The 24,800-nt window shown below is 41.7% G+C and overlaps 3 protein-coding genes across 3 annotated transcripts; 2 read left to right on the top strand and 1 right to left on the bottom strand.

Annotated features, from left to right (window-relative positions):
* Window positions 1-2,353: 2,353 nt before the first annotated feature.
* LOC306710136 (proteinase-activated receptor 3) lies at window positions 2,354-5,427 on the bottom strand. The gene is made up of 2 exons (XM_079178530.1): window positions 5,227-5,427; window positions 2,354-3,876 (listed from the first exon to the last, which is right to left on the bottom strand). Exons 1-2 carry the CDS (start codon window positions 5,291-5,293, stop codon window positions 2,810-2,812), a joined length of 1,134 nt encoding a protein of 377 aa, XP_079034656.1. The 5' UTR covers window positions 5,294-5,427; the 3' UTR covers window positions 2,354-2,809.
* Window positions 5,428-14,361: 8,934 nt separating this feature from the next.
* On the top strand, window positions 14,362-20,375 carry LOC306710676 (proteinase-activated receptor 2-like; the record flags this gene model as incomplete). Its single annotated transcript, XM_079179318.1, has 3 exons — window positions 14,362-14,520; window positions 18,656-18,685; window positions 19,222-20,375. Exons 1-3 carry the CDS (start codon window positions 14,445-14,447, stop codon window positions 20,373-20,375), a joined length of 1,260 nt encoding a protein of 419 aa, XP_079035444.1. The 5' UTR covers window positions 14,362-14,444.
* A 2,675-nt stretch (window positions 20,376-23,050) lies between these two features.
* LOC306710675 (proteinase-activated receptor 2-like) lies at window positions 23,051-24,202 on the top strand (the record flags this gene model as incomplete). The annotated part of the gene is made up of 1 exon (XM_079179317.1): window positions 23,051-24,202. One exon carries the CDS (start codon window positions 23,051-23,053, stop codon window positions 24,200-24,202), a length of 1,152 nt encoding a protein of 383 aa, XP_079035443.1.
* Window positions 24,203-24,800: the final 598 nt, after the last annotated feature.

Below are 24,800 nucleotides of genomic sequence, written 5' to 3'. Positions count from 1 at the left end.
AATGAAACTCTTGCTGCTACAATGTTTAAAAAAAAAGGCATTAGATAATTTGTAAAATGTTCACTTCTGGGTTTTTTCCAATCACAGAAAAAAGTCAAATAACACAAAAAAAAATACAGCACTGTTTCATTCAGTTCTTCTGAAATCTGTTTTACGATGATATTAAGCGTCAACATGCGGAATGTGATGTTCTGTTGCCATATTTCTGAATAGCTCATTTGTGCAGAACATGACCTCATTCCTTTTGGACTGGAATGCAACCATTTCAATCTGTCTTTCCCTGATGTTTGATGCTTTATCTCTGCTCGTCACCTCCACCTGTGAAAAGAAGATCCTGCATGTTTGTTACTGAAGTCCTTCTGTTGTGTGTGTGCTTTTTTTCCATTTTGGTGTCTTTCGCTGTTTCCTCTGCGGGGGGGGGGGGGGGGGGGGGGGGAAACAGACATGTGATTCCCGGTTCAAAGGTGAATGTATCATTCTCGTGTGTTGTCTGATTTGTTGTGGACAGGTGTTCATTATACTCAGTTGACTTCTAGGTCATTGTGAAAGGGCATGCTCGTGGTGAGGTGACTGTATGTACTACAAGACGTTCTCCAGCAGAGAGCGGGGGTCGAATCTGTGAAGGTTTCCAGTTAGATTCTGAACCAGATTCAGGACTTTCTCTGCTGTGAAACAATATGTAGAGGTGTGTGTAAAAAAAAAACAATCTATTACCTGTCCTTGATATGATTTATTTTGATAAGAAAAGGCTCAAGTGAATGCAGTGTAAAGGTGGATTCCTCCGGTGTGTCTACACGTTGAATAAAGAGTTTCATTTGAACAGCTGTGGGGCTTCATTCACTGTGTTCAGTGTCTGAATGTGTTTGCATCCCTTCACACCAGCAGAGGGCATCATTAATATATATACAATAAACCACGACATGCTTCGACATTTATGTAAGTGAGCTTTTGTTATTCAGAGACTGTTTGTTATATAACTTGTGACTAACATTATGACGGCTCACTGTTGAGTGTTCCTGTTTGTTTTATTTGACATGGTTGGTCTGGTCCATGCACCACAGGGGCCAACTGGGGCCAACTGGGGCCAACTGGTCTGATCTTTTTGAGGGGCCACTTCAATTCCCAATTAAATCACAACAATGTAAGCCCTCTTGTAGAGGCTTCATCGATCCATTTATCTCTTATTTGCATCTTCAGAACCTTTTCTTTTTCACCTGTAATGTTATTTTGTCCATTCTAGGGGGACTGTCCCAGTTTTACCTGAAAGCATGCAGGTGATCCATCAATAAGCCTTAACAAGACAGGTTTACAGAACAAATAAGGTGACGGTCACACGATCAACTCCTCTGTCACATTTAAACACTAACACATACATTTAAAGTGGGAACAAATATTTTAAACGGGACATTTTGGCGGACGGGTTTTGTGAACGCAGCGTTTGATATTTTTAGTTGTTGTTTATTAGAGGTCACAAGCGCAACCGCAGTCATACACATTCACTCCAGTGTGGCTCACCTCAGGCGGGGTTTGAACCCGCGTGTTGGCGTCGACGTCCTCAACCGCCAGACCAGCTTCAGCGCTGATCACTTCAAAGAATCAGAGAGAGAAAGAAGATCAGACTAAAGCTGCAGGTTGATGTAACGGCTCAGCCGGGAGAGAAGCCGCTTCACAGTCTGAAGGTTGAGAGTTTGAATCTCTTCTGTGCTGCTTGTGCTTTCCTTCCGTTACCCCACAGAGGGTGTCTCTTCTTGTGAAATGTCTTGAATGAGCTAAACAAATCCGTCTGTTGCATGAAGATTTGTGAAGTGACTCATTTCTCAACTGAAATGTTTCGCAGCTGCAGAAGTTTGAACCCGTCAGCAGCTGCTGATGGGAACACGCCGTAATGTACAAACAATGAAAGGCTTTCCGTTGGTTTTGTCTTTTTTAAATTCAGCCAATCCAACTGTGTCTTTCCTATTTAGGTTTTTTAATGGATTATTTACATGGGTTATGTTTTTTTATTAAAGGGGTAACAATCCCTTAAAGAGATTTCTTTTGCTCAATAATCAACCATTTCAAAGTTTAAAATAGTTTCTTTGTGTCAGACACTCGTATATATTTAGACACTAGCCTCAGACTTAGTGTTTCCAGACAGATAAAGTCACAAATAAATCATTTCAGGAACCTGTTTTTTCAAGTTCTATATGTGTCATCGTACATCCTGTTGATTGGCAGGAAATACCAACTCCCCCGGTGGAGTTGGAGGCTAAATGAGGCTATATGTACAATTTCTAAATTGTACATAGCTTGGCTGTACGACGAGGGATTCACACAAAATCATCCAAGTAAACATTAAACACAACATCAGACGTATGAAGTTCATGTTTTACTCATCGTAGCTCCACATGTGAAGACAGGAATACAGAAAGTCAGCAGACGAGTTTTCTAATCAGTCTGTTTCATGTTATTCTTTGTCAGCTATACACTTCAAGCATAATCAACACAATTCAACTCAAATATGAAAAAAATACTTCTGTGTTAAAAACTACACAAAACCATCAATGATCAAGTGTTACATAAATGCATTCTTTCTTTTCATTATTTACACTCGTAAACACACATTAACATATTTACCATCTGTCTGCTCATTCCCTCTCTCTGACTCACACACACACATGTAACTTTATTCTGAAGAGAGCACATCTAATGCAACACACACGTTAGTCCATTGCTTGTTTATCATAAATACAATCAGGGTCCTTTTGCTTTCTCTTTGGATTCCAGCCACAGAGAAAATCTCCCTTTTAATCTGCTGTACAGGTCCCTCTTACACAGACAGGCTGAGGGTCTTGCCTTTGAAGCCCCTGGAGTAAAGCGTGGCGCCTGCAGACTTGGACATGAGGACGAAGAGGAAGGGGTCCAGACAGGCATGGAGGCAGCACAGACACACCGCCACTTGAAAGTGCACGTACAAACTATCCGTCCCGTCCGCGAACAGCTGCACGTAGTGGACGAAGTGCAGGAGTCCGGCGGGAGCGAAGCACAGCAGGAAGATGACGAACACCAGCGAGCTGGCCTTGATGTACATCGCCCAGTCGTGGTGCGAGCGGTTGAGCTCGCACACGATCCGGCCGTAGCACACGACCGTGACCACCAGCGGCGCCAGGAGGCCGAAGGCGGTCAGAATCAGGTTGTAGTAGAGCAGGAAGAAGTGGGAGTCGTGGCCCAGGGGCAAGACGTTGTGGCAGGTGATGCGGTCGACCTCGGGGAGCCAGTAGCTCTGCTGGACGAGCAGTTCGGGGACGACGGCGGCGCCGAACACCCCCCACACGGCCACCGTGACCCAGGCCGTGAACATCCTCTTGGGGAGGCTCTTGTACATGAACGGGTGCACCACGGCCAGGTAGCGCTTGACGCTGATGCAGGCCAGCGTCTGGGCCGAGCAGTAGAGGTTGCCGTAGAAACAGGCCGTGACCACCCGACAGGCGGCCTCCCCGAGCACCCAGTGGTTTCCATAGAAATGGTAGTGGGCCTTGAAGAAGAGGGAGAGGAGGAGGAAGAGGTCGGAGACGGCCAGGCTGCAGTAGAGGATGGCGGAGGACACCTTCCTGATCTTGGAGACCAGCGTGCACAAGATGGCGACGTTGGCCGGGATCCCGACGGCAACGACCAGCATATAAACGACGGGGATGACCCGCGTGCTCAGAGGCCCGCGGAGGTACCCGACTGTGCCGTTGCTTAGGGACCGCAGCGCTGGAGCGGGATGAGATGAAATGGGAGCTTGAGTCCCATTGGGCACTGAAAGGACTTTGGGCTGACTGATGAGGATCCCAAAAAATGTTCTGGGCACAGCAACCTCAGAGCTGTTCGTCTGCACTTTGTGTCTCCTGTTCCCTGCAACAACAACAAGAAAATGCAAAAGTGAATGACGTTTTTCATAAGATTTATTATACTATTATGCAATATGTTGCCATCTAAATAAATCACTAATAATGAACCAACGAGACTGCAACTAAAAATGATGTTCATGAGTGAATACTATGTTGATTATTTCCTTAATACATTGATTTGTGTAGCATATAAAACTTATAACAGTAAAACTGTTTCCTAAACCACAAAGTGACGCCTACAGATTTATCAGACCAACAATCTGAAACCAAAGACGTTTAGTCATCGGTTGTTTCATACGTGATCTTGATAATAAACCAACTTGTGTCGTAACACCTGATTTTCTGGAGAAAGAGTGTTTTTTTCTGTGGTTGAAGAAGTGTTCACATCCTTGTTTGAGTGTGATAAGTAAAAGTATTGACAGTGTTCACTGTCAGTGTTTTACTATTATATCTGTTTCTGGATTAATATTACTGCTGCATTAATGTGTATGCTGCATGTGAACTCCTTTATATCCTTTATATATGTTTGTAGCGTCTCTGTCCTGTGAAAACCACGTATCTCTAAAAAGAACAAACAGTAGGAGGTTTTCATCAACACATAAAGGAACACTTCATCCTTCAGTTTATCACAAACATTCAACATCAACACAAAAAGGAACACTTCATCCTTCAGTTTATCACAAACATTCAACATCAACACAAAAAGGAACACTTCATCCTTCAGTTTATCACAAACATTCAACATTAACACATAAAGGAACACTTCATCCTTCAGTTTATCACAAACATTCAACATCAACACATAAAGGAAACACTTCATCCTTCAGTTTATCACAAACATTCTACACATAAAGGAACACTTCATCCTTCAGTTTATCACAAACATTCTACACATAAAGGAACACTTCATCCTTCAGTTTATCACAAACATTCAACATCTACACATAAAGGAACACTTCATCCTTCAGTTTATCACAAACATTCAACATCTACACATAAAGGAACACTTCATCCTTCAGTTTATCACAAACATTCAACATCAACGCATAAAGGAACACTTCATCCTTCAGTTTATCACAAACATTCAACATCAACACATAAAGGAAAGCATAAAATGGAAATAGTCATGTAAAGTACAAGTACCTTGAAGTTGTACTTAAGTACTTGAGTAAATGCACTTAGTTACTTTCCACCAGCGCTGATTCCACGTTAACTTAGAAATAACTTAATCAAAGATCACTTATTGTCTTCAGAATCAGCAAATTAACATACAGTCAGTCTTATTTAACAATTAAATTGACATCAACACTGTAAAGTGAAATATATAGCACAGAAGTTTAAATCTTGAACTCACCTTTCTTTTGAAGAGAACTACTGAGACAGAGAGCAGCAACCAGTAAGAAGAGAAGAAGCTTCCCCATTCTTTCCCTCAGCGTTTATTAACAGCACTGTAATAATCTTCTCTCTGCTAATACTTCACGCTCAGCCTCACATGTGTTGTTGTCGCCGCCGTCTGCTGCTGCGGCTCTGTTGGTGTACTAACGTCACAAACACCTCCCCAAACCCACAGAGTAAGAAAACAAAAAAAAAACACTTGACATCGCCGCTGCTTCAACAGGAATGTGGGTTGTCTTTGGGTTCTGTTTTAACATGCACACAGTGTGCAGCAACGCCTCCACACATGATCTTTGTCACTCTGTCGCAAGACGCCCTCTGTTTTATGAGAGTCTAATCTATCAGCCGTGACCTACTGCCTCTTTCTCATTTGAAGTTGCACCCTAAAATGTTTCCTTGCTGTATGTTAGATCAACTTAAATGGAGACGAGGCGCGTTAGGAAGCTTTGGGGTTTTTGTTGTCTGATGCCTGGAGGGATGTAGAGTGAGGTCATAATCTGGAAGGGGATGCTGGGTCCGCAAGGAAGTGTCTGCCTGAAGATGATAAGCTTGTCCAAACACGAGCACTTTTATTTAGTCTTCACTTCCTCTGTTTTTTCCTTTAGTCATTGAGATATGTGGAAGCCCATTTACACAACTGTGATGGAAAGAAAAGATCCTTTTAGTCATTATGATGAGAAACTATCGAAAAGTAATGAGTTAGCATCTAAAAATGCCGTGAAGTGTGCTCAATATTTTGACTTAGTATTAAAATAATGACTTTGTATGTCAAAATAATCACTTAGTATTGCAACAATAATAACTTAATGTGTCAAAATCATGACTTTGTATTGAAATAAATGTGAAGATTTCTCAATATTTTGACTTTAAAAAAAAGGTTTCTTAAAATAATAACGTATCTCAAAAATATAACTTTCTATGTCAAAATAATGAAAAGCTTTCTCAATATTTTGGCATACTATGTCAAAATATTGACTTAGTATGTGGTATTCTCTAATTATTTTGACTTAGTTTCACTAAATAATGACTTAGTATGTCAAAATACTGACCAAATATCGAAAAATGAATGACTTAGTACCATCAAAATAATGAGTTAGTGTGTCAAAATGAGGTTTGTAATTATAATGACTTTATTCATCACATTGGTGAAAATGGACTTCCATAGATATTGTTCAGTAGAACTCATATTTTGGTACATAACCCCTTAAAAAGTTGGGAGCTGCTTAACTATTTAACTGCTTAACAAAAATCTCACGAAAAAATCTTAACTTGTCAAAAATCTCATATCTACATTCCTCTACAGATACGGGTGTACATGTCTGCTACGGTAACTTTAATTCAGTTTCTTTTCCCAACTTTTATATTTAAAGACATTTTTATCTTCAGGACGTATACATCTTATCTAAATGCTTTTATTTGCACAGTCCAGTTTTATTATTCAAGCTTCATCTGAGGCAGGAACAGCTGATCACAGATGGGAGCCTCGTCTTGTTTTCATCTCGTCTGTTTATCAGAGACGTGAGTCGAGATGTTTTCAGTACCAGCATCTGCTTGACCCCCCCCCCCCCCCTCGCCTCAGACGTCATCGCTGACACGGAGCTGAAAGCGTCCGTGACTCAAACGGAGAATAAATAAATGCATCTGCTCGTCAACACGAACAGAAACAACAAACATGAACATGTTTGAGGAGGAGCAGCAGCGAAAAGACCAAGAGGTGAAGTAAACCAGAAGGTACAAAAACAGTCACAAAGTCTTCCAAGTCATGTGTTACCAATTTAAAACAGTTATTAATTTGTAAACATGAACACAAATGAAAGTAATATTCATTTACAGTGGAATAAACAGAAATCACACCTCTATTTCAGGCCTGCCTCAGAAGGCACACCTGTTTCCTGTAGAGGAGTCATCGAGCACCACAACACTGCTTTCTGTTCTTACTGTAAAAACAAGCAAGAAACCAAGTTTGCTTATTTACGACTTTGGGGTCTGGATTTCAGAGAGAATGAATGTGTTACCAAGCGTGTGAGGAGGAACTGAGATGACTTATATATATATATATATATATACAGGACTGTCTCAGAAAATTAGAATATTGTGATAAAGTTCTTTATTTTGTGTAATGCAATTAAAAGAACAAAAATGTCATGCATTCTGGATTCATTACAAATCAACTGAAATATTGCAAGCCTTTTATTCTTTTAATATTGCTGATTATGGCTTACAGCTTAAGAAAACTCAAATATCCTATCTCTAAATATTAGAATATCATGAAAAAGTATACTAGTAGGGTATTCAACTAATCACTTGAATCGTCTAATTAACTCGAAACACCTGCAAGGGTTTCCTGAGCCTTGAAAAACACTCAGCTTGGTTCAGTAAACTAAATCACACGTATGGGGATTATCACAATATTCTAATTTTCTGAGACAGTCCTGTATATATATATATATATATATATATATATGTATATATATATATAAGACTTATAGTAAATAGTCCTATAAGGGCCTGATGCCAACGGCAGCTGTCAGGTTATTATAAAAAGAAACCCAGCATGCTCTTTGCTCGTCTTGTCTGTTAAATGTGAGATAGAAGCCTGTTTTCTCCACAAGAGGGCGACATCCCCTTCACTCTCAAACTGTTTCATTTCAGGGCTTTTTGTACCGTAGACGCCACTTAATCTCCTTTCTTTTTGTTTTGTTTTACTTACAGCTCAGAATGAAACACTCCCGGCTGCCACAGTATTTACATGTTATGTCAAATGAATTATCCAAGTCGTCCCACACTCCCTCAGGACACAGTTGTCATTACTGGTAATCACAGATGGCTCCGATAAGTGGACTGTTTGGATGGTTTCCTGTACTGCTTTCATGCTTTCTGCAGCGTAAACAACATTCAACTCTGCGGTGAATTTAGGCCACGACTGACTGTAAAACTTTCTTGCTTCATTTCTGTATTTTCCCTTAAGTCCTCTTCTTTAAAAGCGCTTTTATTTATGTTTTTCACACACTTTAGAGGAAAACATTAATAATTATCCCCCAACTTTGCAGCTCAGCTTGTTTGGGTTTCACTCTCACCTCTCTCGGCTGCTGCAGGAAGCTGTTTACAGGGATGAAGTTCTGATTGACGAAACCAAATTCATCTAAACTAAAATCAGACACAGTCAGAGAGCAGCTGGTGAGCAGATTGAGAGCCAGATATTTCATCACCTCGCAGGATAACAGTTCCAGATCAAGAGATAATTATCACTCAGCTCTGCCGGAGCTTTTTAGTGTCGTTCTGCTTGTTGTTTTGTGTTTTCTTGGTCCACAGCTTTACTGCTTTGGTTCCCCTCTCTCTGCTCTCATCGTGTTGTTTTCAGCCTTTTAAAAACTCTGATGAACCCACAGTACGCTCCTTGTCCAGCACCAAACACCTGACAGGCAAAGTTAGCAACTAGCTGGTGAAAACTGTCGAGCATTTAGCATCTTAAGAGCCAAATATCACCCACGACAGTTGGCTGAGACCAAACACAGAGCTAAACGAGAGAGAACGTTGGACTTAGATCCATCAGGTGACCAGAAACGGAACTCCAAATGAATCATCTTTCTCTGCATCTGTAATAAGCAACTGTTTGCTAACAAGTTCGCCATATTCAAAGGGGATGATTTGTCTGTATAGTGTTCAAACTTGCCCCTAAATGGCAGAAAAGATTCTGTTACTGCAGGTTGGATAAACAATCACTGTCTGCAAATGCATGGACATCAGTTATTAGCATATGTTTCCCTCGACAAAAGACAAGAATTTGTTAAAGTAAACTCTTACTCACAAAAACAACAGAGAGAGAAAATCTGTGCTCAGTGATTGGAGGCTGCACGGATGAGAGGAGAAACGGATGATGTGTTTTTAATAAGTAGATTTTCGATTATTGCAGAAAATAATCTCTGCGTCAAACAAACATTTATGATATTTATGTTCATCGAGCTAATCTTCACCAATGCACACACCACCTTTATGATGTTTGAAGCGTGAATACAATCAGCAGAAGTAAGAAGCTAACGCTAGGCTATAGAGGAACTCCACCACGGTCACATGACTTCACGTCTCCTCCACTAAGGGAGGACTAGTGTATAACATTCCTAAAACACACAAATAACCAGACCGAGCCAGCTGGACGGGGCTGTTATATAACAGCAATAGTTACTTTACAGCTTCATATTTAAAAAATATGATCGTCTTAATTAAGCAACCCACAAATATATCAGGTGATGATGGTGGAAGCTGTAGTTGCTCTTGATCCACACTGTGACTTGACTTGTTGATCTATTCTGCTCTCACCATGTCGTTTACACGTCTGATCCCCTCCTCTTCCTCAGCTTACACTCTATGAATCCCCTCCTCTTCCTCAGCTTACACTCTATGAATCCCCTCCTCTTCCTCAGCTTACACTCTATGAATCCCCTCCTCTTCCTCAGCTTACACTCTATGAATCCCCTCCTCTTCCTCAGCTTACAGTCTATGAATCCCCTCCTCTTCCTCAGCTTACACTCTATGAATCCCCTCCTCTTCCTCAGCTTACAGTCTATGAATCCCCTCCTCTTCCTCAGCTTACAGTCTATGTTCCTGAGATGTTTATCAGTTCTTACTCTGGGGAATAATGACTTGTTTAGGAATTGAAGCACAAAGTTTAGAACTTCGACTTGACGTTGAACTGTGACATACTTCCTGTTTACGTCCCCCAAAGCGTCAACTTAAGTTCAGAGATGATCTGTGTCTCAGAAGGTGCCTCTTGTATTCCTGGAGCACCGACGCTCTCCTCTATTCATCCATATATTTAGACGAAAAGATTTGCCTTTGACCTCTACTAACAACTTTCTTTCCCACAGTGATGAAGATCTTATATAACAGTTAATTATCTGGAAAAGCACAGTTTGTTATTTTCTCACAGATGTCAAAGGTGCTTGGGTACAAAATAAAAACGATCAGGTCAAATAGTTTAAACATTGATGCGCTTCAGGGATTTGTTTTCTAAAGAAAATTGTTCAATTCATCAACTCAACCCTGGGAAAAACCGGGACGAATCCTCCCCCAAATCTACCCTTTGAAGCACAAGTACATGCTGCTGATAATACTTTCTGTACTTACCAAAAGTAAACTTTTACATTTTGCATATTTACAATGTGCTATTGCTACTTTTACTTAAAGGATCTCAAAACAACCCAATAAATCATTAACTCTCGACAAACACATTTTATTGAACATGCTTCCACTCTGCATGTTTGACTGCAGGTTTGCTGCTCGGCTGCATTAGCCTCTCATTACAGCCTTCATATCGTTAGCTCTCTAACTGCACCACAGTTTAAAATGTAGCTTCATCAGCAGAGACATGTTGGTCCGTGCAGGCAGGGCCAGTTTATTTATGGACCTCGTTTTAGTGACTAATGTAAAGCGCTTCACTTCAAACATCAAAAAGACAAAAGACAGAGTGCAAAAGAAACACATTTATGTACAAACCAAGAGAATAGAAAATAAAAACAAGCTGAAATAGAATAAGACAGGTGTGAAATAGAAGACGGACCACAGTTTGTATGTTTTCTCAAAGGCTTCCTCTGTCCGATGGATCAAAATAGACAAAGATCCTCTTTCAGAAGGGTTTTCATTATATCCTCCTGCACACACACACACACACACACACACACATATACACACACTAAAAACCTCACCGCTGGTTTTGTTTTTCACAGATCTGAATCATACACCAGATGGTGAGATATGAGATTCTCAAGGGAAGTCAGATACCTGTCTGTGTACCTTTGTGTCTTCATTTCTTCTAAAGAATGAATTCAAATAGAGGAAACAAGACATTTAGTTTATCAGCTTTAAATGTAGTTTTATAAACTTTGTTCAGCGGCTCATTTCCCCCGCACAAGTATTTAAGCTCAACGAACCCGTTCACTTCCTCTTCGACTCTGTTCTCTCATCCCTCCCCCAACCCCGTTTTGTTTTCCTATTTTCTCTCTCTTGCAGGATTACAGGAACGACAGGGGACTCTGCACCGCCAGAGCTTCCGAAGAGATAGCCCCCATCCTAACAGTCTCCGTTCCCCCTGTTCTTGCCAGCCACCGGACACCAACGGGACACCAACTTCTTCCTTACATCCCTCAATTTCTTCACCCCTACATCCCTCTACCTCGACCCCTACCCTACATCCCATCATCCCTCTACCCTACTCCCCTTCATCCCTCTACCCTTTACCCCTTCCGCTTCCTAATCTAACAATCATTCCGTTATGCAATAAACCTCTCGAAACTCATACTGTTATTGTCCTTGTTAGTGAAACTTTGACTGAGAACACAATGTGTTTTTGTTCTTTTCCCCAGCGCCCTATTGTTAAATCCACGCTGACTGGACGATGCCCAGAGAGCGATGAAATGTGCCACAGAGGATACAGAAAACAACAGGAATGAAACTGGCCTGGAACTGTGCCACCGCCTCCTCTGTGGACCTAATCTCCCACAGTCTGCATCCTGCCTCCTCCTGTGAGCAGGAATGAGCTTATGTTAGTTTAGTAACGCCCAAACTCAGCGCGCTGCAGGAACAACATAACCTCTGAAGTGGTCAACATGTCCAGCTGCACTTTGTCTCATGAGAGAATTTAAAGCGGAAGTGATCAATATTTCCACATTAACATCAAAAGATAATTATCATAGAGCTCTGCAGGAGCTCTGTGGAGCTTTATGGTGTCTCTCTGCTTTTGTTTTGGTTTTATGGTCCCCAGCTTTAGTGTTTGGTTCTCTCAAAAGGCTCTGGTAAACCCAGAGCATGCTTCCTGTCCAGCAGCAAACAGCTGAAAGGCAAAGTTAGCAACAAATAGCGGAGCATTTAGCAGCTAACGGGACAGATATTTCCTGTGGGAGTTGGTGGAGACCAAAAACAGAGCTGAAAGAGAGAGTAATGGACCAGAAACACGACTCCAAATGAATGAAAACGTTACTTGATAACTGCTGGATGTGTAAATAAACAACTGTTTGCAGGTTAACCGTTATAACTTAAGTTTGACTTCGCAGCTTGTTTCTGCTTCCCCCCAAGTGGACAAAAAAAGGTTTATTTCATGCCGAGTCAGATGAGAAGATTGGTACCGCTCTCGTGTTTGTAGGTTAAATATGAAGCTACTGCCAGCAGTTGGTTAGCTTAGCTTAGCATAAAGACTGAAAAACTGGGGGAAACAGCTATAGGCTGGTTCTGTTGAAAGGGAACAACATCCGCCGCCCGGGACCTCTAAAGCTCACTACCCACACAAAAAGTATAAAAACAGCTATAGTTGCTATTTGTGTGGGTTATATGTGCCGGACTATTTCTTGACCGAGGGCAGAGACTTCCTCGTGTCTTCGCTCATTGTCCCGGCATCCTCGCGCTGAGGACACTGCAGGAAGGATGTAATGTGTGTGAAATGAGCGAGCTTTAGAGATGCTGGGAGGCAGATTTGTTTTTCTACATTTAAGCAGAGCCAGGCCAGCAGTTTCCCGTCTTTATAATAAGATAACCTCTGTCTTTTGGCACTCTGCTTCATGTTTAACAGACACATATAAGAATGGAAATAACTCATACAAAGTGAGGAAGCATATATCCCAAAATGTTAAATTATTCCTTCAAGAAACGCACGTTACACCAGCATGTGGTTTAGTTTAAATAATGAGCAGAACAAAAGTGATTCAAAAGTAAGAAACTGATGATTGTGACAAACGTGTCTGAGAGGAAATGGGTTCAGTCTGTCTGTCTGTGAGCTCAGATACAGAGTCCCGGTGGATACAAAGCTCAGGATGAATGAGTCAGACATCTTCCTCCTCAGAGAAAGTAACCAGCACACTTCTCTTTTCTTTCTGTCTATCAAACACACGTTCTCCGTCATGTATCCTCCGTCTGCATAATTACAAACCACACATGAAGGTAAACTTAGAGTGTCTGAAGACGTGACTGTTTTTATCATATATGTGAGTTTAACGACGGTTCAGCTTTAGTTACAGCAGAGCATCACTTTAAACACTCACACGAAGGTCTCTGGTGCAGATAACCACACTTCTAACACCTCACAGACTTATTTGGAACTACAGGAAACATTTGATGATCAAGATAATGAGGCGGGGAAGGGTTTCAGAGGAAGCAAGAGAAAAAAAAAGACATTAGTATTTTCAAAAGATGATTTAGAATAAAGTAAATAGTCTAGTTTTGGTGAATTTGACTGTTTTTCCCACTTTCCCAGAGTCAGAAACCAATAAATGCCTCATGGACAGCTCTCTCATGTATTTGATGTCGTCTGAAGTTAAAAAACTATCTTGGCTCAGTTGTTGAGAGTTTATGGGCTCAAATAACATAATCCAGGAATAAAGCAAAAGTAAATGAGATCCGAATAAATTAGTTTAGTTTAGATCATCCAAATAAAATAATAATAAAACAATTCAAAACTTTCTTTTTTTGCTTTCTGAACTGATGTTTTGCTTTTGTTGTTGATGTTGTTTCCATGTTGTTGCTTTTGTGTTAGATGCTTTTATTATGAAGAACTTTGTAACTTTTGTTTTGAAAAAAAGATACATAATTGTAAAAGAAGCTTTACTTATTTACTTGAGTTTGTGTTTAATCACGTTTGAAAAAAACCTTGAACAGAAACGTTTGAAAACAATATATATATAATAGTAAATAAATATGGACTTTATTTTGTGTTTACTAACGTTTAATACAATCTCAGACAGAAAAGTTACTTTGCACTTTCAGACTAAAGTGATGAAAGACTAAATTAAAGAATGAAAACAAGTAATTCCATATTTCTGATTATGCTACTTTCCATAATTCACATTATTTTTCAGCACTATTAGATTCACATCAGAGGACAGATGACCGTAGATGGCATGAAAGGATCAGTGTTTTTGTTCTGGCTCATTCTCACGTTCATGTTTTGCCTGCTGTGTGACGGGGAAGGTGACATCAGACGATCGGAATGTGTCTCTGCGCGCGGCCTGTCGTTGATTAGTGGACCGGGGCGTTCCGGAGCCGCCGGACAGCGGTGGGCGGAAACAAAACACGCTGCTGAAGAAGAGCAGCAGAGACAACACGGAGGAGACTCGACGAACACGGAGAACGATCGACCTACACGAGGATTGTCGACATCTTATATCGTTTCTGTTATTTTGAGACTTCGGCAAAATGTTTTCAATGTGTCCAAAAACGTTGCTGTTGGTGCTGGTGTGCGCGCGTGCTGCCTCGGCTGCAGCCAATAACGGTGAGATGACCTGCAGCTTATTAATTTAAAGCAACGTGTTGATCAGGATTTAAGACCTTTCTTACTGCAAACGTGGTACAATTTGGTAGAACATGTATGATTTGCTATGATTTACTGTAAATACTATGGAGGTGAAATGGTTAGTTGATTAATTTACTTTCTATCAAAAGAATATTTGTCATTCTGATGATAAATAAATTGTTTGTCATTTTCTTCAAGCAGAAATAGTGAAATATGTCAAACTGTCTCTGGTTTCAGCTGCTGACATGTGAAGATGATGTAGCTTTTCTAATGAAAGTAGATTCTTAATTGTTTGAGTTTTGGGCGTTTGGTCAGACAAAACTATTAATGACGTCACCTTGAGCTTTGGGAAACAATTGATTCTAAAAAATAGCTGTTAGTTGCCGCCCTGTAATAAAGTATAACATAAGAGAGATTAACGACAATGACATTTTTTATTTATTTTTAAAAGTTTGTGGGGAAAAAACCCACAGAGCCAATGTGAAAACCCAAAGATGTTTAGTTTACAACATAATGCAGAGAAAACCTGAAACCACAGAATATTTGTCTTTTTTTTCCACAATTTTTGCTTTAAAAAAAACAAACAAAACGTATTGTGTCTGTCTCTCGTGTAATTGATTTGTGGTTGCAACTACTTAACCAATTACTTTCATTGTCGATTAAGCTGCTGACAATTTTGTCAATTAATTATTTGGTCAATAACCCAGCATCATTTCAGGTAAGATATTAATTCAATATAATTCAATATGATATTCAAGATTGGAATCTGGAACCAGTAAAGTATTGGCATTATTGATAAAAACAAACTATGATGAATTGATTCTCAAAAGTATCAGTTTCCCATAGTTTTTCTGTAATTTAAATCACTATATGAATAAAACTGAGCCGATTGAGCGTCGAAATGATTCGCTGAAAAGTAAATGGCGGGCCATCTCGTCCTACGTTCACGTATTCTCTCTATTATACTTTCAAACGAAAGCGATGGACCGGATGCATATGTAGCGAAAGGATTTAAGCAAATTTAGAGTTTTTCGCCCAGAAAACCAGCTCAAGGTACGATTCGTTTCAAATTTTTTGCTCTGGAAGCTATCTGCGGATTCAGGCTGGAATTCTCATGCTTGCTAAGCTATCGTTCGGCCATGACTGTCTCTTTTTTTTTGTGTGATGATATCTGCATTCGGAGTGCGTAGCTCGCCGAAAAATCCGTGGTATTGTGCTAGAACTTGGTAGTTTATATAGTACTTTCTCAGAATCTCGTCGTTAATATAGCATGTGGGTAAAATTCCTTGTATTTGTTTCGGAAAAGTGATTTATATGACGCTGTTCTTCGCAAAACTCTCTCGCTGAAGACCTTTTGGTCGCTGTTCGGGATTAAAAGGATTGTTAAACCTTGACACCTGTCTTTCTCTCTCCAGTCAGTGCAAGGGGGAGGACCTTCGCCATCTTCGACCGTTCAGTCACAGATGAACCGTTAGATCTGAGTGACATTTTTCCTGAAGACAAAGTTGCCGAATCGAACCGCTCTAGAAGTAGCCGGCAGCGTAACGCGACCGTCTCCGTCGTAATCTCCGAACAGGCTCTGCAGTTTCTAAAGGGCCCCGTGTCCACCGTCCTCATCCCTTCCTTCTACGCGCTGGTCTGCCTCGTCAGCGTGCCCATCAACCTCTGCGCGGTTGTGGCCTTCACTCGGAGGATCCGGCCCAAGAAGGCGGCGGCCATCTACATGCTGAACTTGGCCTCCGTCGACCTGCTCTTCGCCTCGCTGCTCCCCTTCAAGATCTCCTACCACTTCAGTGGCAACAACTGGATATTCGGGGCGTTCATGTGCCGTGTGGTCACCGCGGCGTTCTACTGGAACATGTACTGCTCTGTCCTCCTCATTGCTTGCATCAGCGTGGACCGGCTCCTCGCCGTGGTCTACCCTATCGACTCCCTGGCTTGGAGAAGGCCCCGCAACGCTAACATAGTCTGCGTGGCCATGTGGATGCTGTCCTTCGCCGGCTCGGTGCCCCTCGTCCTCTCCGACCAGACCACCTACCTCGGAGAGTTGGACATCACCACCTGCCACGATGTCCAGCGCGCCGACGAGCTGATCCGGCACCACAAGGTGTACTTCGTCGCCCTCTGCGTCACCCTCTTCTTCCTGCCTCTGCTCGTCACCGTGGCGTCCTACGCTCGGGTGATCTGGTCGCTGAGCGGAGTCCCGCGCGGCTTCCCGGGAAGCTCCCGCAGGAGAACAAGAGCGACGGTGATGGCTCTGACCGTGCTGGTGATGTTCGTGCTGTGTTTTACGCCCACGAACTGTCTGCTCCTGGCGCACTACCTGCAGTTCAACGAGGGAGTGAAGAGCAGCCGGGAGGCCCCCGACGGCTCCTACGCGGCCTATCTGGTGTTTCTGTGCGTGGGGAGTCTCAACTGCCTCCTGGATCCTCTGGTGTACTACTTTGGGTCCTCCCAGTGCCAGAAACAGCTGTCCAGCGCGCTGAGGTGTCAGAAGATCACAGAGGGCGGCGGCCATTCAGCGTCTAACTCGAGCAGATCCAGCAGCAGAACAATTCTCAAATCCAGCCGTGCAGAGAGCTCTAAAATAAACACTCCGGTCACCAAGATGGACTCTTTACAAGCGAACCTCAGCAGCCAATACAAGAAGCTGCTGGTCTGAGAGGATGAACTGACTTCGACCTGTGATTTTAGAGTTATGAAACAGTGGAAATATTTTATTATGAAGTCCAAATAATTGCAAAACAAAGAGCTCAAAGTGAATCTGTAGTGTTTTTCTTTCAGATAGACGGGAGGACGGCTGATGTCCTGCCAACACAAATAACTTGTTTTCATGCAACAAATGAGCAATGACGGAAGAGCCTTTTGAGAAGAAGGAAGTTGAGATTAGATCAAGTGCTTTCTAGAATCCTGCTGAACAGTTGCTGCTTTGAAATGCTTTTTATTTTTGCACTGTAGAAGTATAAGAGCTTATAAGCTGCAAGTAAATCTGTAAGTATTACATTTAATGGAAGGAAACTACTTGCTGTTTTGTGTTAATTTTTTCTGCTGAGATGCTTATTATATTTCACATTTGAAAAGCTGTTAATATTTTCTTACTTTGTAATTTTTAAAGAAAGTTTTCACTTTTTTTTTTTTTTTTTCTCTTTTTTTCTAAATCTGTTATATCATTGTGATGTTTTACAGATGAACAGGTCTGTTTCATGCTGCTCTCTGCTGGTTAGAAGTGTGAAGTACTTTTAAGTGTATTATACACAGTAAGGCTGTAGTTTTACTGTGTTTTCTCCTCCAGCAGGAAGCGCTACGATACAGATAATAAAAAGAAACCTGAGGGACTCAGAGCTCCACCTCCTGTTTCACTGTGTTCATATCGGTCCTGAGCAGAGAGTCATGTGAGAGTGTAAAGGAGCTGCTGACTGAATAAATACTTTTTTAATCTTTTAAATGTAATTACTTCTCTTCATCCACTTGATTCATCTGCCCGTTATCTTCACATGTTCCTGGGAATCCGTCTTTAAATGTCTTCTTCTGTCCGACAAACTATCCAAAACCAAAAAGATGTTCAATTAACAGAGAAACAAAAAGAATATATTTTTTCATGCACAACCCATCTAACTTATGAACATGAAATATTTCATAATTTGGAGAAATAATGATTTCTGTTTTTTTCTGCATTAAATGTGAACGTTTGTAGAAAATGTAAAGAGTTACAACTTCAGCTCTTTTCTACATTTTGGGTTTTAATTAAGTCAAAACTAAACAAAAAGGTTGCTTTTGGTGTTTGTAAAGACATTTTAATTCTTAATTTTGGAATATTATGTAACAAAGGGTCAGTTGAACCAGTTTAGACCAACAGAAATATTGAAAGACTCAAATATTGCACTTAATATAATATAATAATCACATAACATGGACCACACGCCTGTGTGCATATGTTCACGTACAGCAGCTTCCGTTCAGCTTTCTTCATAAGGTTACAAATTTGGGTTACTTACCTGAGTATTTCCATTTTATGCAACTTCATACTTCTCTACTGAATCTCAGTGGTAAATATCTTTGCACATCTCAGAGGTATATATTGTACTTTTTACTGACGGCTCTTTTTTCTTCTTAGATGGCTGTCGTCCATCCCCTGCCACTGGAGGTATGAAGTGTTCCTTTATGATTTGATGTTGAATGTTTGTGATAAACTGAAGGATGAATTGTTCCTTTATGTGTTAATGAAATCCTCCTTCTTCAGATAAATAAACTCTTTAAAAAGCCTCTTGGATCAGCTGGAAAATGCATCGTCACAAAGCTGAAAACAGGCTGTTTGTTCTTTTTAGAGATACGTGGTTCTCACAGGACAGACATATGATGATCTTATAGAATATGATGCATTGATGTAGATTAAACTAAATAACAGAATATAAAGAAGTTAACGTGCAACACACACATGAATGCAGCAGGAACATTAATCCAGAAACAACAGGTTTAATAGTAAAACACTGACAGAACATTTTACTGAATTATACTTTCACTTTTCATACTTGGAGGTTTTGAATGCAGGACTTTTACTTGTGGTGGAGTATTTTCACAGTGTTGTATTGGAGGTACATTTATAGTACGTTCCTGCATGTACTGTCAACCTGTTGCACTTCTGCTTTTCACATGTTTTCATTTCATATTTTAAACAACAAGCAGGCCTCACCGGTAAGGAGGTGTGTGTCAGCTCCATGAACGTCCGCTCCGTGAACATCAGCTCCGTGATCGTCAGCTCCGTAGCCAAAAAAGTCCTGAGCAGCCCCCTCACAACCGTCTTCCTCCCGATCGTCTACATCATCGTGTTCGCGGTGGGGCTGCCCACCAACGCCCTCGCCATCTGGGTGTTCCTCTTCAGGACCAAGAACAAGCACCCGTCGTCCATCTACATGGCCAACCTGGCCCTGGCCGACCTGCTCTTCGTCATCTGGATCCCCCTGAAGATCGCGTACCACTTCAACGGCAACAACTGGACCTACGGGCACGGGCTGTGCAAAGTGCTGGTGGCGTTTTTCTACGGCAACATGTACTGCTCCATCGCCTTCATCACCTGCATAAGCGTCCAGCGCTACTGGGCCGTGGTCCACCCGCTCTCGCGGCCCCAGAGGGCCAACGCCGTGGCCGTCGGGGTCTCCATTGCCGTGTGGGCGGCGGTCTGGCTTCTCACCGTCCCCCTCTACCTGTACGACCAAGAGGTCCGCGTGGTGAACCTCGACATCCTCACCTGCCACGACGTCACCAGGCCCAGTCAGAGGAAAATGGCGGCGGGCTACTTCCTGACGATGGGGACTCTGGGGTTCGTCGCTCCCACCGCCGTGTGCATCATCTCCTACGTGCTCATGCTCAAGGCTCTCCGCCACAGCACGACGGACCCCGCCTTCGCCAAGAAGCGGCGAAGGGCCATGGTGCTGACCGTCATCGTGCTGGTGATGTTTCTGGTGTGCTTCACCCCGAGCAACATCATGCTGCTGGTGCACTACACCCTCCTGTTGGATGAGGCGGACAACAACCTGTACGGCTTCTACATCTCCACGCTGTGCCTGGCAAGTCTCAACAGCTGCCTGGACCCGTTCATCTACTACTTCATCTCGGAGGACTTCAGGGATCACGTGAAGAACACGTTCCTCTGCAGGAGCGAGAGGACGGTGGAGAGGATGAGGGTCTTCAGCGCCCTCAAGTACTCCAAGAAGAACAACTCGTACAAGTCTGATTCAGGGAACAAGTCTGATTCGGGGAACAAGTCTGATTCGGGGAACAAGTCTGATTCGGGGAACAAGTCTAATTCGGGGAACACGCAGAGCACCGAGTGCTGACTCGTCATCTTTAAAAACTCCTCTGTTATGGATTTCTTTACTTTGAGGAAACTGACATGTCATCTGTTTTGAAGGCCTCCTAGAAGCTTTGAGCTGTCTAAGTTACTGTTTTTTTATTTTTTTTAAGGGATTTTATTTTTTGTATCTTTTGATAATACAACTGATGTTTAATGCTTGTTGCAGTCGTCTGCAGTTTTTTTTAATTTAGCCATCATTTATTTTCATATATATATATGATCTTTTAGCTGTCACTTTTATTGTTTTGACGTGCTAAAAGGTTTTAGCATGTTGTGTGATACATGATGCAAGCTTGACATGTTTTTTTAACATGTGTTTGCGTTTTTTAAAGTAATCATTTAAAGGTTTGTCAATACATGTAAATGTCCAAACCTGCAGGCCTGGAAAAGTCTTAGAAGGTGTAAAGAAGTCTTACATTTGATATACAACTGTCATATGTTTCTCTTGAGTTCTGAAGGGAGTTATGTTATAATCAATGTTTTACTTTTTTTTATCTGATCGCATGCTGTCAGGAGATGTTTTGCATCTATAAAGGATAAACACTCTGGTCACCAAGATGGACTCTTTCCAAACGAACCTCAGCAGCCAATACAAGAAGCTGCTGGTCTGAGAGGATGAACTGACTCCGACCTGTGATTTTAAAGTTATGAAACGGTGGAAATATTTTATTATGAAGTCCAAGTAATTGCAAAACGAAGAGCTCAAAGTGAAGCTGTAGTGTTTTTCTTTCAGATAGACGGGAGGACGACTGATGTCCTGCCAACACAAATAACTTGTTTTCATGCAACAAATGAGCAATGACGGAAGAGCCTTTTGAGAAGAAGGAAGTTGAGATTAGATCAAGTGCTTTCTAGAATCCTGCTGAACAGTTGATGCTTTGAAATGCTTTTTATTTTTGCACTGTAGAAGTATAAGAGCTTATAAGCTGCAAGTACATCTGTAAGTATTACATTTAATGGAAGGAAACTACTTGCTGTTTTGTGTTAATTTTTTCTGCTGAGATGCTTATTATGTTTCACATTTGAAAAGCTGTTAATATTTTCTTACTTTGTAATTTTTAAAGAAAGTTTTCACTTTTTTTTTTTTTTTTTCTCTTTTTTTCTAAATCTGTTATATCATTGTGATGTTTTACAGATGAACAGGTCTGTTTCATGCTGCTCTCTGCTGGTTAGAAGTGTGAAGTACTTTTAAGTGTATTATACACAGTAAGGCTGTAGTTTTACTGTGTTTTCTCCTCCAGCAGGAAGCGCTACGATACAGATAATAAAAAGAAACCTGAGGGACTCAGAGCTCCACCTCCTGTTTCACTGTGTTCATATCGGTCTGAGCAGAGAGTCATGTGAGAGTGTAAAGGAGCTGCTGACTGAATAAATACTTTTTTAATCTTTTAAATGTAATTACTTCTCTTCATCCACTTGATTCATCTGCCCGTTATCTTCACATGTTCCTGAGAGTCCGTCTTTAAATATCTTGTTCTGTCCGACAAACTATCCAAAACCAAAAAGATGTTCAATTAACAAACAAAAAGAATATATTTTTTCATGCACAACCCATCTAACTTATGAACATAAAATGAGAAATAATGATTTGTGGTCTTTTCTGCATTAAATGTGAAAGTTTGTAGAAAATGTAAAGAGTTACAACTTCAGCTCTTTTCTACATTTTGGGTTTTAATTAAGTCAAAACTAAACAAAAAGGTTGCTTTTGGTATTTGTAAAGACATTTTAATTCTTAATTTTGGAATATTATGTAACAAAAAAATAAAGACTCAAATATTGCACATAATATAATAATCACATAACATGGACCACACACCTGTGTGCATATGTTCACGTACAGCAGCTTCTGTTCAGCTTTCTTCATAAGGTTACAAATGTGGGTTACTTACCTGAGTATTTCCATTTTATGCAACTTCATACTTCTCCACTAAATCTCAGTGGTAAATATCTTTGCACATCTCAGAGGTATATATTGTACTTTTTACTGACGGCTCTTTTTTCTTCTTAGGTGACCGTCAACCCACTGGAGGTATGAAGTGTTCCTTTATGATTTGATGTTGAATGTTTGTGATAAGCTGAAGGATGAAGTGTTCCTTTATGTGTTAATGAAATCCTCCTTCTTCAGATAAATAAACTCTTTAAAAAGCCTCTTGGATCAGCTGGAAAATGCATCGTCACAAAGCTGAAAACAGGCTGTTTGTTCTTTTTAGAGATACGTGGTTCTCACAGGACAGAGACGCTACAGACATATGATGATCTTATAGAATATGATGCATTGATGTAGATTAAACTAAACAGAATATAAAGAAGTTAACGTGCAACACACATGAATGCAGCAGGAACATTAATCCATAAACAACAGGTATAATAGTAAAACACTGACAGAGAACATTTTACTGCATTATACTTTTACGTTTCATACTTGGAGGTTTTGAATACAGGACTTTTACTTGTGATGGAGTATTTTCACAGTGTTGTATTGGAGGTACATTTATAGTACGTTCCTGCATGTACTGTCAACCTGTTGCACTTCTGCTTTTCACATCTTTTCGTTTCATATTTTAAACAGCAGCAGGCTTCAGGGGTACAAAGACTGAGGTGCGTGTCCGCTCCGTGAACGCCAGCTTCGTGTACATCAGCTCCGTGAACGCCAGCTTCATGAACATCAACCCCGTGAACGTCAGCTTTGTGTACATCAGCTCCGTGAACATCAACTCCGTAGCCAGAAAGGTCCTGAGCAGCCCCCTCACAACCGTCTTCCTCCCGATCGTCTACATCATCGTGTTCGCGGTGGGGCTGCCTACCAACGCCCTCGCCATCTGGGTGTTCCTCTTCAGGACCAAGAAGAAGCATCCGTCGTCCATCTACATGGCCAACCTGGCCCTGGCCGACCTGCTCTTCGTCATCTGGATCCCCCTCAAGATCGCGTACCACTTCAACGGCAACAACTGGACCTACGGGCACGGGCTGTGCAAAGTGCTGGTGGCGTTTTTCTACAGCAACATGTACTGCTCCATCGCCTTCATCACCTGCATAAGCGTCCAGCGCTACTGGGCCGTGGTCCACCCGCTCTCGCGGCCCCAGAGGGCCAACGCCGTGGCCGTCGGGGTCTCCGTTGCCGTGTGGGCGGCGGTCTGGCTTCTCACCGTCCCCCTCTACCTGTACGACCAAGAGGTCCGCGTGACGAATCTCGACATCCTCACCTGCCACGACGTCACCAGGCCCAGTCAGATGAAAATGGCGGCGGGCTACTTCCTGACGATGGGGACTCTGGGGTTCGTCGCTCCCACCGCCGTGTGCATCATCTCCTACGTGCTCATGCTCAAGGCTCTCCGCCACAGCACGACGGACCCCGCCTTCGCCAAGAAGCGGCGAAAGGCCATGGTCCTGACCGTCATCGTGCTGGTGATGTTTGTGGTGTGCTTCACCCCGAGCAACATCATGCTGCTGGTGCACTACACCCTGCTGTTGGATGAGGCGGACAACAACCTGTACGGCTTCTACATCTCCACGCTGTGCCTGGCAAGTCTCAATAGCTGCCTGGACCCGTTCATCTACTACTTCATCTCGGAGGACTTCAGGGATCACGTGAAGAACACGTTCCTCTGCAGGAGCGAGAGGACGGTGGAGAGGATGAGGGTCTTCAGCGCCCTCAAGTACTCCAAGAAGAACAACTCGTACAAGTCTGATTCAGGGAACAAGTCTGATTCAGGGAACAAGTCTGATTCGGGGAACAAGTCTGATTCGGGGAACAAGTCTGATTCGGGGAACAAGTCTAATTCGGGGAACACGCAGAGCACCGTGTGCTGACTCGTCATCTTTAAAAACTCCTCTGTTTTGGATTTCTTTACTTTGAGGAAACTGACATGTCATCTGTTTTGAAGGCCTCCTAGAAGCTTTGAGCTGTCTAAGTTACTGTTTTTTAATTTTTTTGAAGGGATTTTATTTTTTGTATCTTTTGATAATACAACTGATGTTTAATGCTTGTTGCAGTCGTCTGCAGTTTTTTTTTATTTAGCCATCATTTATTTTCATATATATATATGATCTTTTAGCTGTCACTTTTATTGTTTTGACGTGCTAAAAGGTTTTAGCATGTTGTGTGATACATGATGCAAGCTTGACATGTTTTTTTAACATGTGTTTGCGTTTTTTAAAGTAATCATTTAAAGGTTTGTCAATACATGTAAATGTCCAAACCTGCAGGCCTGGAAAAGTCTTAGAAGGTGTAAAGAAGTCTTACATTTCATATACAACTGTCATATGTTTCTCTTGATTGCTGAAGGGAGTTATGTTATAATCAATGTTTTATTTTTTTTTATCTGATCGCATGCTGTCAGGAGATGTTTTGCATCTATAAAGGATAAACACTCTGGTCACCAAGATGGACTCTTTCCAAACGAACCTC

The sequence above is a fragment of the Pholis gunnellus genome, assembly GCF_910591455.1.
Source record: "Pholis gunnellus genome assembly, chromosome: 18".
NCBI classification, from domain to species: domain Eukaryota; kingdom Metazoa; phylum Chordata; class Actinopteri; order Perciformes; family Pholidae; genus Pholis; species Pholis gunnellus.
The sequence above is the reverse complement of the archived record's forward strand: the minus strand, read 5'-3'. Positions and strand labels throughout refer to the sequence as shown.